This window comes from Penicillium bovifimosum, assembly GCF_028826915.1.
Source record: "Penicillium bovifimosum strain IBT 22155 chromosome Unknown utg000007l_segment0_segment0, whole genome shotgun sequence".
Classification (NCBI taxonomy): Eukaryota; Fungi; Ascomycota; class Eurotiomycetes; order Eurotiales; family Aspergillaceae; genus Penicillium; species Penicillium bovifimosum.
The window spans coordinates 847,729-860,513 of NW_026622716.1; the positions used below are offsets into that span (position 1 = coordinate 847,729).

The 12,785-nt window shown below is 49.2% G+C and overlaps 5 protein-coding genes across 5 annotated transcripts; 3 read left to right on the top strand and 2 right to left on the bottom strand.

Annotated features, from left to right (window-relative positions):
• Positions 1–1,609: 1,609 nt before the first annotated feature.
• Positions 1,610–2,186, bottom strand: N7515_009232 (uncharacterized protein; the record flags this gene model as incomplete). The annotated part of the gene is made up of 2 exons (XM_056669976.1): positions 1,610–1,928; positions 2,179–2,186. 2 exons carry the CDS (start codon positions 2,184–2,186, stop codon positions 1,610–1,612), a joined length of 327 nt encoding a protein of 108 aa, XP_056517775.1.
• A 1,057-nt stretch (positions 2,187–3,243) lies between these two features.
• N7515_009233 (uncharacterized protein) lies at positions 3,244–5,348 on the top strand (the record flags this gene model as incomplete). Its single annotated transcript, XM_056669977.1, has 2 exons — positions 3,244–3,582; positions 3,660–5,348. 2 exons carry the CDS (start codon positions 3,244–3,246, stop codon positions 5,346–5,348), a joined length of 2,028 nt encoding a protein of 675 aa, XP_056517776.1.
• A 439-nt stretch (positions 5,349–5,787) lies between these two features.
• Positions 5,788–6,600, bottom strand: N7515_009234 (uncharacterized protein; the record flags this gene model as incomplete). Its single annotated transcript, XM_056669978.1, has 1 exon — positions 5,788–6,600. One exon carries the CDS (start codon positions 6,598–6,600, stop codon positions 5,788–5,790), a length of 813 nt encoding a protein of 270 aa, XP_056517777.1.
• Positions 6,601–9,507: 2,907 nt separating this feature from the next.
• N7515_009235 (uncharacterized protein) lies at positions 9,508–9,723 on the top strand (the record flags this gene model as incomplete). The annotated part of the gene is made up of 1 exon (XM_056669979.1): positions 9,508–9,723. One exon carries the CDS (start codon positions 9,508–9,510, stop codon positions 9,721–9,723), a length of 216 nt encoding a protein of 71 aa, XP_056517778.1.
• A 1,282-nt stretch (positions 9,724–11,005) lies between these two features.
• Positions 11,006–12,744, top strand: N7515_009236 (sugar porter family MFS transporter; the record flags this gene model as incomplete). The annotated part of the gene is made up of 4 exons (XM_056669980.1): positions 11,006–11,081; positions 11,139–11,968; positions 12,025–12,333; positions 12,400–12,744. 4 exons carry the CDS (start codon positions 11,006–11,008, stop codon positions 12,742–12,744), a joined length of 1,560 nt encoding a protein of 519 aa, XP_056517779.1.
• Positions 12,745–12,785: the final 41 nt, after the last annotated feature.

The following is a 12,785-nucleotide window of genomic DNA, read 5'->3' on the forward strand; positions in this document are numbered from 1 at the left end:
CATTACTCGGGTAGGTACTGATCTGATTCTGTGCAGAATAAGTGATTATGATATCATTTTTACATATGACGACCCTCCTGGCTACAAGGTGAGATTCAAATACGTTGACCACCTCAAAATGGCCTCGAATATCTACTAACGGTGGTGAACTGTCAGGACTTGGACACCGGAACTTATAACTTCACGATTGACCACGTTATCCAGGGCAGCTACAATAGCTTTGTGGCTGGAGGATTCAATTATACTCCACCGGTGGATACAAACGTTGATACAACCTTGAAATGGTCTTATTCGGATATTATGGAGAGGAAGATCTACACTCAGCCGGGAATGTTCAACCTGTTGATTTGCGACCCGTCAGATGAATGGTCCATCTCCGACTTCTACGAGAACATGGACTATCCTGGATATGGGTCCACTGCCAGGTAAGATAATGCCGATTCAACTACCCAGCCCTCACTCCATTAAATCATGGGACAAAAAACTGATCAAACATCTTATGTTCATAGTATCTGCGGTTGCCAAGACTATGAGGATAAGAACGGAAAGAAGTTCTCTGATTATATGAGTATTGGTACTGGTTGCTCTTGCGGTGGAGGTCCTGGCTGTTGTGTTGAGACTGGTAGTATTGTGACTTGCCCGTAGTGAGGTGTATTGTCTGATTTTGTGTTATAAGTTATGACAAGCAGCCCGAGAGGATGATATTGGTGAAGACAGATAGACAATGGAATGCTCCAAATTTGTCTAGATATGGGTACTTGATAGGAAACATTCCTTTTTCCAAAGAAAACATCTGCATCGGCCTCTCCACGTTGACAGCCTCGAATTTGCCCGCAGGACACTTCTGGCTTGGTCGATCGATAAACGGTTAACGGTAGTGTTTATGCATAGTTGAACGCTCTGGATCTTTTTGATGGATTCAAGTGATGAATGTCACTGATGATCCACGGGAAACAGTGCAATTGAAGGGACCCAGTCAAATTGGGATTCACTCGCACCTCTGCCATACCCGACATAATAACTATCCACCGCCTTTGCGGCGTTGGGCAGTACGGGTCTAATGTCCACTCCAGTCTGTTGAAGTCTAGTAGTATCTAGTGTCTTGGAAGATATGGGGTGCACCTGATGAGTTTGTCTGTATGATTGTGTGTGGGACTATCTTGACATGGAGGTTTTCTTCCACTTGTCTTATCCGGAACATACTAGTGCCGTTCCGCACCCAGGCGCAAAGAGTGCTTAATGCCCTAGCCAGGGTTGTGAATCACGTGGTTCAAACGGTTATCAACTTATCAATAAATCCGAGTTCAAGTCACTTTACATACACCGCAACCAATACCAGTTCAATTTACTTTAGATACATGGTCGCCGGATGCCGGTATCTCCCCCAAGTCCGGGGCATACTCCGCTGATTGCGGAGCTGCCCAACTTCCTCCACCAATACCCGAATTTGGTGCGCGGCGGGGGCAGCTCTTACTAGGAACTTTGCAAATTGAATCAGAGTCTGACTCTGACTTCGGTCAAAACGACGATGAATCTGAGCCAGAGGGTGAACCAGTCGACGTCCTCGCGATTGAAACGGAGAAGGCAGTACAAGAATTTCTTGACCTGATCAAATTGCATTCCCATTTGCGCGTTCCTGTTTGATTAGGTCAAGAAATTCTTGTACTGCGTTCTCCGTTCCAATCGCGAGGACGTCGACTGGTTCACCCTCCGGCTCAGATTCATCGTCGTTTTGACCGAAGTCAGAGTCAGACTCTGATTCAATTCCAGAGACGTTAGGTTCAGCAACTTCTGCTATTGGTATAGTAGCCAGTGCTTTATACTCGGGTCGCAGAACCAGTTGTTCACATTTCCAGAAAGGATAGGTGGTCTGGCGGTGGACTTCATCATAAAACTCCGGGCTTGGCGGTTCGAAGCAAAACACAAGACTGCGCCATTTGTCAATGTATAAGTGAAACCGAATTTTCCTTCCGTCCAGATAACCTCGGTGAGTTTCCGCATTGCCGTATTTATCCCCTCTCGAAGAGATTCATTCTCCTGGACGCGTAGAGGGACCAAATTCAATTGGTAAAGCGTCTAACTCGAATAAGTATTTGCCGTCCAGTATCCCACGTTGGTTCTATAAGCAAGGGCGTCGTCAGTTTCAAGTTACTCGCGTAGTCAGTTTAGATTACTCACTGGCTCATTCCAATTGCGAAGGACCTGAATGAAATTCGCCCAGTCATCGACCTCCAAGGAACGTTTCTTTGAATGACGGATGCAAGTTTTGTTGCGCTTCCCTTGCTTGTTGACGTGAGACTCATCGACTGCACGGCTCCTACGTCAAGAACTGCAAGAGATATCCTGAGAATCCATTCTTATAAAGACGTATAGCAAATAAAGTAGAGCCAAAGAAACACGTGTGAGGGAGAGGGGTGAAGGTTGACAATGAGAAACGGTGAAAGCGGTGCGCGTAACGACCTAAAACGGAGAACGGGAAAAAGGAAATGTAAACAGAAATGACTAATAATCGCGTCACGTGAAACACGACTTTCGATACAGGGCACTGCCCCCCCCATATTTCGGAGTGAGTGGTCTGAGGCCAACTTCCTAGACCCTGGCTTATTCCACTCGGGCGAAGTACATCTGCATATGCAGCTAACCTTACTACTGCAAGAATTAGTTGACTAGTGTCATCTGGGCTAGTTACTTCTTTGGGGCCATTTATAGAATGACTGACTAGTAAGTTGATGTTTCTTTAATGATTGTTCTACAGGTAGAACTAATGAGCTACATCCGAACACCGTTTGTATACAAGGTTGTATACAGCCAGCGTCTTCAGGTCCAGTATGTACTTGTCCCCGGAATTATGATCAAAATCTTAACATGTGGAATTGTGGATCTGGTGTGACAAGGTACGAAAAGGGCTGGACGCATTGACGCGTATGGGGCCAGGGCCGGCCCAGGGGCCGCCAGTTTGAGGGGTTAATCAATACCCAATCAACTAACTGCGCTAAAGCACCGAGCTTGCGCCATTAATAGGCAATGATAGACAGCCAGCATGCTTAGCCCTGACGGCTATGCAACTGGATTTGCCGCACCCAATTGCGGGCCCTCTAATGCTTCGCATCGTGACCACCCGAGAAAGCCCAGGTTTTCTTAGCCCCCGCTTTATAAGAAACGCCGATGTCACCGACATGATGTCGGACAGAGTACTCCGGAACTGGTACTTGGGGTCTCACCATTTGAGCCAAGCATCCTCGCATGTCGGCGCTACGGAGCTTAATCGAACATCGCGAGATGAGGAACTTACAGCGCACTCCGTATGGGGTCGTACCAGTGGAGGAGTATCAACTAGAGCGAGATCATTCTTCGGAGTTTCAATATTCTGCATCAATCGATCTCCCCACAGACGAGCAGAAACTCCAACCACAGCCGCTCAGGCTATCTCGGCTGGATAGAGTCTCGCGGCTACTATGGGACTTGCTTCTTGCGGTGATGGCATCGCTCTTTGCAGTGTTTGGTATATGGGTTTCCCGTGTCGATGGAAGTCCTGCCGGTCCAGGATCAATAGGCTCCAAGCTTTATGAGATTTCCCAATATGTTAGTTAGCTGCCCCGGTCTTACACCCGCTCTTGGAGGTTTCCTAAACACTAGCTGACATTGTGTTCATATCCAAGGCACCTACCGTATTTCCCGTTCTATTCGCCGCAATTGCGGGCAGCAGCATCAAAAGTATTGCCTCTTGGCGCATCCAAACTCCGCAAGGAGCGACCATCGGGCTGGTCGAGCAATGTCTCGGAAGTCAGACAATCACTGGAGCCTTCCTCACCCAGATCAGACTCCGCGCTGTGAATCTCATGGCATTATTTACCGTTTTATTGTGGTGCCTATCTCCGTTAGGCAGTCAGGCGTCTCTCCGTGTGATTTCCATCGTGACTAGTCATCCAGGCACCGCGGTCCAGTTGACCACTCTGGACACTTTCACGCCATACCAATACGGCTTCAGCCAAGGGCTATCGGAGGCTATGACAATAGTAGCAAATCCAATGATTGCTTCCATATCGGCAGCCTCGCTACTTTCCACCCGCAACCAAGATCTATGGAGCAATGTGCGATTTCCCATTATCGAGCACCTCAAAGGCGATACGGAATGGATGGATGTACCTCCAAGTAACAATATGTCGTATGCATCTCTTGTTGGCACGCCAGTCAGCGGCTTGCCTGACTCAGGCAGCACATCCTTCACCCTCCCAGGCGCCTACATGTCTCTCTCTTGTCCCGTCTTTGACACGATACGCCAAATCAACTTCACAAATTTTACGGGACCGGACGCACCGTCACCTGGCAACGACGACGACTGCAGCTGGTCGAGTTCACAAGGCGGAAACCAGTTCCAGATCGCCATATCCGAGCCATGCTCAGCATCAAATAATGCATCGATGACGAGGACTCGTAACGCTCGAAAAATGATCTGGGAGTCATGGGCACCTGGCTATGCCGGGGCCATCACGGATCGCTCCCCAATCACTCGAGCCATATGCGATCTCACCACGACCTACGTCGATGCAAATGTGACATGTGGGAGCTTGGATGGTCACGACTCGACCAATACTTGCAACCTATCCTCCGCGCGTCGGTCAGTGGACTCTCATTTCCATAGCAACTGGACCGTTCTGGATGTGGTTTTCCCTGGAGACGAAAAGCTACCACCTCACTACCCGGGAGGAATCCTGTATATTCTCACCAATATGTTTCCCCACGCCGAAGGGACAGGCGGTCTACAACCTGTTCTCGAGTACTTTGTCGACCCGTTCCACGCGGTAGGAAAATTTGACAGTGATTGGCGACTGGCGCCTGATACCATAGACCGACAAGTCTTTGAGACGCGTTTCGCTCAATTGTTCAATTCGGTGCTTTATCTTGGAATCAGTCCCTCGGCATTCACCGGGTCCTTCAATATAACGGATATTGAGGGGAAGGACAGTGAGATCCAAGACAGCCCTGTCAAACTTACTGCCCAAAACATCCGTAACCAAGACGTTGTGAAATGCAATCGTCCTTGGCTAGCCGTGCTCATTATCTCCTCACTGGTGATTTTCTGCTTTGCACTTGTGGGTGCCTATCTTCACATCGTAACGATTGCCCCAGAACTACTAGGATCAGTCAGTGTGGCACTGTTACGGAACAAAATTGAGGGTGTGACAGGATCTTCTACTTGGTCTTCGGATGAATGGTCGAAGAACTTGCAAGATACGAAATTATACCTTGGGGATGTGCAACCGGATGCTGATGTTGGATGTATTGCGCTGACTACCTCGGCGCAGGATGTTCCTGCGGCTTCTGTTAAGGGAAGATTATATATTTGAGTTCCATAAATAATATGGTAGATTGTACGTCAAGGATGTGTGAGAGAGGAAGGTACCTGAGCCTGAGGAGTCTCGGGATATAAGTCTGAGAATAGCCGTGCGCATAGGTATAGTTAGGTACCTCTGGGAAAGAGCATTAGAACCGGGAGCATGAGTCGCTATAAGTACTGAACATGACTGCTGTGAACGAAGGCAATAAAGATGAGTTACACACATTCCAAAGAGGTTTCAAATCAGAGATACCTAATAGAGATGGCATCATATGTGAGAAACTGGAACCTTCCAAGGAAAGGGCTAATACAGTCAAGATGGATTAAAGTAAGTGAAAACATGAAACCAGCCCAGAGATATCAAACGCTACTAAACACTAAGTCAAACAGTAAAGGTCCTCTTCAAGAAAAATCCGCTCGCCGACAGCAACACATCACCGCACGATATGTCATACCCGGTTGAATGGTTTAACAGCAGTCTGTCCATCCATTTCGCTGATCGGACTCGAACCCAACTCAGCACTCCTCTCATCGCCGACCAATTCCACAACCCGCGAACCAGGCGGAGGTCTGAAAGCACGCACAGCCGAGTCTCCTCCCTTCTCTGCAATAACCGTAGTACCACTAATCGAAGAATTCGTCGCATCCGCCTCATGGGGCCCATAACCACCATGCTCGACAGTAACCGGCGCACTATTCTTATTCTTCCTCTTCATATACAAGACAGCCAGAGCAAGGAGAATAGCAACACCAGCAATGACACCAATCACTACACCCGCAATAGCACCACCAGACAGCGAAGAGCCGGAAGAACCACCATCGTCGCTGGTCGCAGCCGCAGCCGGGTCAGTTGGTGTTGCAGAGGCGGAGTGAACGGGTGTAGTAGTAGTAGTAGGGTCCGGCGTGGGTGTGGTGGTGGTGGTGGTTGTGTGTGTTGCCGAGTACGCGGCGGACAAGGATTTAGCGACAATCTCGCTCTCGAGCATAACATCAAAAGCCTCGAACGGGGCACTCGCATTCTTCCTCCATAGAGTACATGAATATCCGCCTCGCGACTTGCACTCTGTGTCGCGGTAGATCGAGACGCAGAGATCTGAGCCTTCGGGATCCCAGGTGAACAGGCGGTCCTGGCCGATAGTGGCGTTCGTGCAGGGCTGGAAGGCTTCGCCACGGGCGATCTCAGTTTTGTTATCTGGGGTGGTGGTGCGGAATGTCCATGCGTTCACCAGGGGCACGAAAAGAAGTGCGTGGAACGGTAGCATTTTGGTGAGTATGTGGATGGCTTCAATGACTTCACGGGGTTTGAAGCAGAGAAAATCGGAAAAAAAGGTTGGTGTGGAGGTTTCAGCTGCCAAGGGTGCGAGAGGGAGACATGCCTGTAATATACGGGCGACGCAGACACCCTAGACCCTGGTTCCATTTGGGGAGAAATAAACCTCGTATTCAGATTGAGCCTCGTCTGTTTGGGTGTGCTTTCTAGGCCGTGTATGGGCCAGTCGAAGCCCCGGCTGTGGAGCCTGAGGTGACTGAAGTGGTCGATCTATACTGCACGAGGATAAACACCGATGAAATCCGACGGACTAGCTGAATTTAGGTGCAGATTAACACGATCTCTAATTAGCATGTGTCGAGGATTGACGGATCGCTCCAATTTTAACGGGCCGCAAGGCTTATAATGAAACCGCTTCATCTAATAACAGATGTTTGAGTGGGATTTGTGTCCAGAGCATGTCCTCACCATCTCCACATAGATGTATTATGGCGTTGATACTCCATGCAAGAAGCAGCAAGATGCAGCATTCAACGTCGGGCACCTGGTGGCAGGCCGGCAGCGCCGTCCAGAGAATACGGGGTACAGAAAGACTGAGCCCGTACATGCCTGTCAGATCATTCTAAATCTGTACGCTTTAGCTCTTTTTGTCCTGATTGTGCGAAACGTGCAACCTAAAGTCTTGGCTCGAGGTCCCTCCTGTGAAGGGAGAATGGTGATTGGTGCCCTGTGGGCCGGATACGAGGTGATGGGCGGATCTAAAATTTAAACATCAGAACATTCTTTTTGCTGCTGATTGTGGATACTAGCAGGCTCAAGGTGGAGTAGGGCAGATATCTCTCGCAGGATGTTGCCAGAGCAAAATTAAGGGGGCTGTTGCTAATGTCGAGAATGCCATAGTGATAGACAGAAGAACAACCCGCCAAGAGTCTAGAATGCTTAGCGACGTGGGTAGCCGAAAGGAGTCCGGACCTACTGAAATTAGGGTTATCGATTAGATGCAAGTAGACAGAATTATCTGACGCTTATAACGAGTCGGTATTAGAGTACAGCGAAGTCCGTGTCTAAGCAGTTCCTTGACCAACGTGGGAATCTATATTCAGCTCACGAAACCCTTTCGGGAGCTTGTTCTACAATTAACGCTGAATGATCCATGGACCTTGTGACATAAGTCAAGATATTCAAGCATGCCCCTCTATTTTACCTATCGAAATGGCTTGATAGCAGTAATTCTCATCTAGCAATTCCAGCATCAGAGGTTGCAGTAGAGAGACTATTCAACATGTTTGTGTTTTCCGCCTCAGCGTCTTGGAGTACAGAGCATGCTCTGCTGGAAGAATGTATGGGACAGCCAAACTGCTAAGCAGTTTGTGACCCACCCTGGAGAGATTGATACCATGCCATAGATTAAACATCAGATCAGACGCGGCACGTGTCGCAGTGGGATTCTTGGGGCAATTCGTAGGGATAGGCTCGCCAGTTGGCGGAAGACTGGCCAGTTGGCAAAAAGCTCGCTAAACGCAAGGATCCTGGACGAGCATACCGGTAACTACGATCCTGATACAACCCCCGAGGAAGCACAACAATGAATTAAGGACCAGTCATTCCCTTTGCTTGTCTTCTTCGAATTTTGAACATAACCTAACTGAATGTGGCTTCACTTACCAAGATGCGCCCGGCTTTGCGACTTGGTGTTCCGATCTTGCAGAGCACATAAGTCCAGCTGAGAAGCGAGAACGACTAGTCCCATTTATGGTTGTGGGATGTATAAATTTTCCAATTAGCGAAAAGGCCAAGAACTGGATGGTCCAGACATGAACGAAGAGGCTCGTGAGATGCCCATGAGTTTTCTCTCACCAACTGATTGCCTGGAGACAATGCAGAATTAGAACGTCAATGTTGTCAAAAGTGTTGTTACTGCGATATGACGTCAAATTGGAAGATGGTTTCTGGATGATGTGCTGAAAGCTTCCTACAATTGATCGTCCTCATGAACAGCTCTAATCAAGACAACCGCAACATAGAGGGTCGGGTAATGGTACATGTATACAGCAGCTGCATATCTGGTCCTACTTATCCAAGCAGGCAGCGGTCTCCTCAGGCCAGCTCGTTAAGACACTCGATGAGCCGAGCATGGAATAAGTATGACTGATGGGTGACGCAGCAGTTTCAAGAGCTGGAAGCCACCTGCTGGGCATGGGGCCTAGAGTCCTATTCCGCCTCCCACACGAGTTATTGAAACAAAATTGATCAGAGCTCCGTCTAATGCGGAAACCGTGTAATTAGGAACTGATGCGAATAGAACGAACGGATTTGCGCCTCATCAGGGCTCCATTTCTACCGGGAGAGTTGAAGCTTGAACGCCGGAGCTATACGGAAGTTGTCTTCTTGGTTCTCCCATTTGACATTTCAACCAACCATGGTAGGGCAGTCAGGGGTCCAATCACACCAAGATCTCCTCTATAAAGCCCAAGTAAATACAACGACTGAAGTCCTAGGGCGATGAGCATCATCAATAGGCAATGCTTGTTGTCCGGCGGCTGCCGGAGCTCTCTCTACTGGGCGAGGATTATGCCGTGGGACCTGGGGCATTTGTCTCGAGATTCTTTCAACAAGGTCGCCGCATCTCCCCACTCAATATTTGATATCCACGAGTCAGTCTTCGTACTTGGCTTGTGTTTTCACGAAAAGATTCTTCCATATTTGACGTTACTCTAGCAACTCTGATTTTCTAGACCCTGGTATCACATTGCCAGAAGTTGCAGTATCCTGTGAGATTACCCTCAGTTAAGGCAAGCTGTTAGCTGGTCTTACTTGAACAAACTCCTCAATGAGTCCAATCAATTCTAACCGACGTTAACACAGGAGCATTCTCCCGGTCTACCATCGTTCCAACAGCATGGCCGTGATTGGACTGGTCTATCCTGCCATTCCTGCAACCACTACTCGCCGTTCAATTATCAAACGAGGCAATTGGGCGGATAAGAATCGTGGTGTGGTCCTCGTGTTCTGCATTGTGTTCTTGGTGGTTGTCGGAATTATGGCACTCTTTGGGTATCGAAAGTTTCTGAAGCGAAAGGCTGAAAAGGAGTCATATGAGACGTCGAGCGCCTAGTCTATCGTTGGCTTTACATGTCACGGCTGCCAACAATTAGATTCGGAATCTGACGATATCTCTTGGGCACGAGAAGGTATGTTGGAGGTTGGGGTGCTTGGTGCTTGGTGCTCGGACTCGGTGTTAGGTGTGTACATCTTGCGAATAATGCCTGTTGCCTCAATTGTTGCTAGATAGCATGGCTGTTGCGAGGACATCCCCGGGTTGATGTGCGAGTGAACAATAAGAGCTGGGGCAACGACGGAGCACGTGCCAACCTTGTGAGCGAGGTCAAATGATAGTACTCAATAATACGCCGGTTCCAATCAGGTTTGTGTATATGCACGTAGAATGGCAGCAATGACTGGAGCTTCCTATTTTGATGGCCTGGCCCAAAGCAATCTCCAATTTGTCTGGGAACCTTCATCTGATCCACGACAATAATTGGCAATTACTCTCGAAGCTTCAAACATTTGACATTTTTGCGAAGTCTGTATGCTATTCATCTAGCAGTCATCAAAGACATAGTGGAAAAAAGGATATCCGCGCCGGGGGAAAGGAGGACCATGGCTGAGAGAGTTGGCCGCGGCTCGCATGCAATTCTCAGGTTTATGGTCGAAACCTCAAGTTCGTCGAAGTCAACCAGAAACAGCCTGAGGAAGGAGCAGCAGACCGCTTTTCCGATACTAACACATTGTCTCTGAGATTGACGAAATGGATATCGGCAACATCCGAATAGCTGAAAGCGAACCCCAGATTTTATAAGCCGATCGATCCCCTTTCTAAGAAGAGTGGAGACAACCGGAAAGACAAATAGTTTCTCCACCAATCAGGAGCTCCGTTGCGGCGACAGCCGTCGCGGCTCCACTGAGCAATGGCCAACGCCCTTCGACCCCAGTGTCTCTTCCCCGCGCCAAAGGCGCCGAGTACCGCACAATCTGACCAAGACCATCGTCGAATGGATGGAGAAACTGCCAGGCGAGATTCCATCCAGTGGGTCCATGAATTTCCCCAACTCGTTCCCCCAGATCCACATTTGTGCCCCCGGACTGTCTCAACCAGCAACCCCGGGGGCTTTGCGCCATTGCATGATGACGAAAGCCACTTAATTGCTTGTGCCGATTAGCTTGTCGCTTGGCATAATGGCATTGAACCGAGTCACTAAGGGCTAGCTTAAGTATAAATCCGCATGGCACCCAAGCTCGGCAGGTCTTTTTCTTCTTCGCGGAAGACTTCTCTTTAGGGTCAATTCCTCCCAATCCCAATACCTAGTGAGATATTGAACCATCCACTTCTCTTCAAGATGGGGTTCGTCAACTTCAAGAACTACCGGGTCTATATTTTGACCTCGGTGGCCTACCTGGGTTCTCTGCTGTTCGGTGAGCTGGTTTCCGATAGACCGGTGATATAATGACATTAACATGTGCATCGCCCAGGATATGACACGGGCGTGATGGGCTCGGTCCTGGCCCTTTCGAGTTTCAAAAGGGACTTCGGCCTGCCTGTCGAGTCGTCCGGCTTCAGCGACGAGAAGAACGCCCAGGTTTCCTCCAACGTGGTTTCGCTACTCACCGCAGGATGCTTCTTCGGTTCCATCGGCGCCGCGTACATGAACGACAGACTGGGCCGTCGATACTCGCTAATGATCCTAACCGTGGTTTTCATGGTCGGCGCAGCGCTCCAAACTGCTGCTCATCATGAAATCGGCCTGATCTACGGCGGACGTGTCATCGCCGGTCTGGGTATTGGTGGCATGTCCAGTATTACCCCTGTGTTCGTTAGTGAGAACTGCCCGCCCGCAACCCGTGGTCGTATCGCCGGTCTGTTCCAGGAGTTCCTGGTTATTGGTAGCACTTTCGCCTACTGGCTGAACTACGGCGTTTCTCTGCATGTCCCCGAAGGCACAAGTCAATGGCGTATTCCAGTCGCCATTCAAATTATCCCCGGCGGGCTGATGCTCGTTGGATTGTTCTTCCTGAAGGAGTCACCTCGTTGGTTGATGAAGAATGGTCGCCGCGAGGAGGCACTCAACTCTCTCGCTTACATTCGAAATGAGCCTGAGAATAGTGAGGTTGTGCAGACTGAGTTTGCTGAGATTACTGCTGCTATCCATGAAGAGTCTTTGGCTACGGAAGGTTTGACCTGGAGGGAGTGCTTGAAGCCAAGTAACCGATACCGCTTCTTCCTGGCATTCGTCCTTATGTTCTGGCAGCAATTTTCTGGGACAAACAGCATTGGATACTATGCGCCTCAGATCTTCGCAAGTGTGAGTATATCAAGCACCGAAAAACACATAAGTTATCTAACCTTCGACACTGGCAGGTCGGACTAAGCAAAACAAATTCCTCCTTGTTTGCTACCGGTATCTACGGGACCGTCAAGGTGATTGCGACAGCCATCTTCCTGGTCATCGGCATCGACCGCTGGGGCCGAAAAAAGAGTTTGATCGGTGGTGCCGCCTGGATGGCTAGCATGATGTTCATCATTGGTGCAGTCCTTGCCACGCATCCCCCGAATCCAGATGCCTCCTCCGTCTCATCGGCATCCATTGCCATGGTCGTCATGATCTATCTATATGTCATCGGCTACTCAGCATCCTGGGGACCCGTTCCCTGGGTGTATCTCGGCGAGGTGAGTCTTCCATCTGGACATTCCACATCGACCCCATCAGATGACTGACAAAACTTGCATTCATAGATCTTCCCTACCCGGCTCCGTGCCTACGGTGTCGGATTCGGTGCCGCAACACAATGGCTATTCAACTTCGTCATCACCGAGATCACTCCTCGGGCCATCAACCAGATTGGCTGGAAGACCTTCCTCATGTTCGGCATCTTCTGTTTCGCCATGGGGACCTTCGTCATTGTCTTCTTCAAAGAAACGAAGGGCCGGACCCTGGAAGAGATGGATCTTATTTTCGGTGCTGTTGATGAGCAGCAGAGACGCGCGGACATGGAGCATACCTTGGAGAAGTCTCAAATTATGCAGGAAGAACATGCAGAGACGGAGAAGACTGGGGAAACTACGGAGCACAAGGAGTAAATAGATTATAGGTGATAGATTACATTATACATACAGTTGTC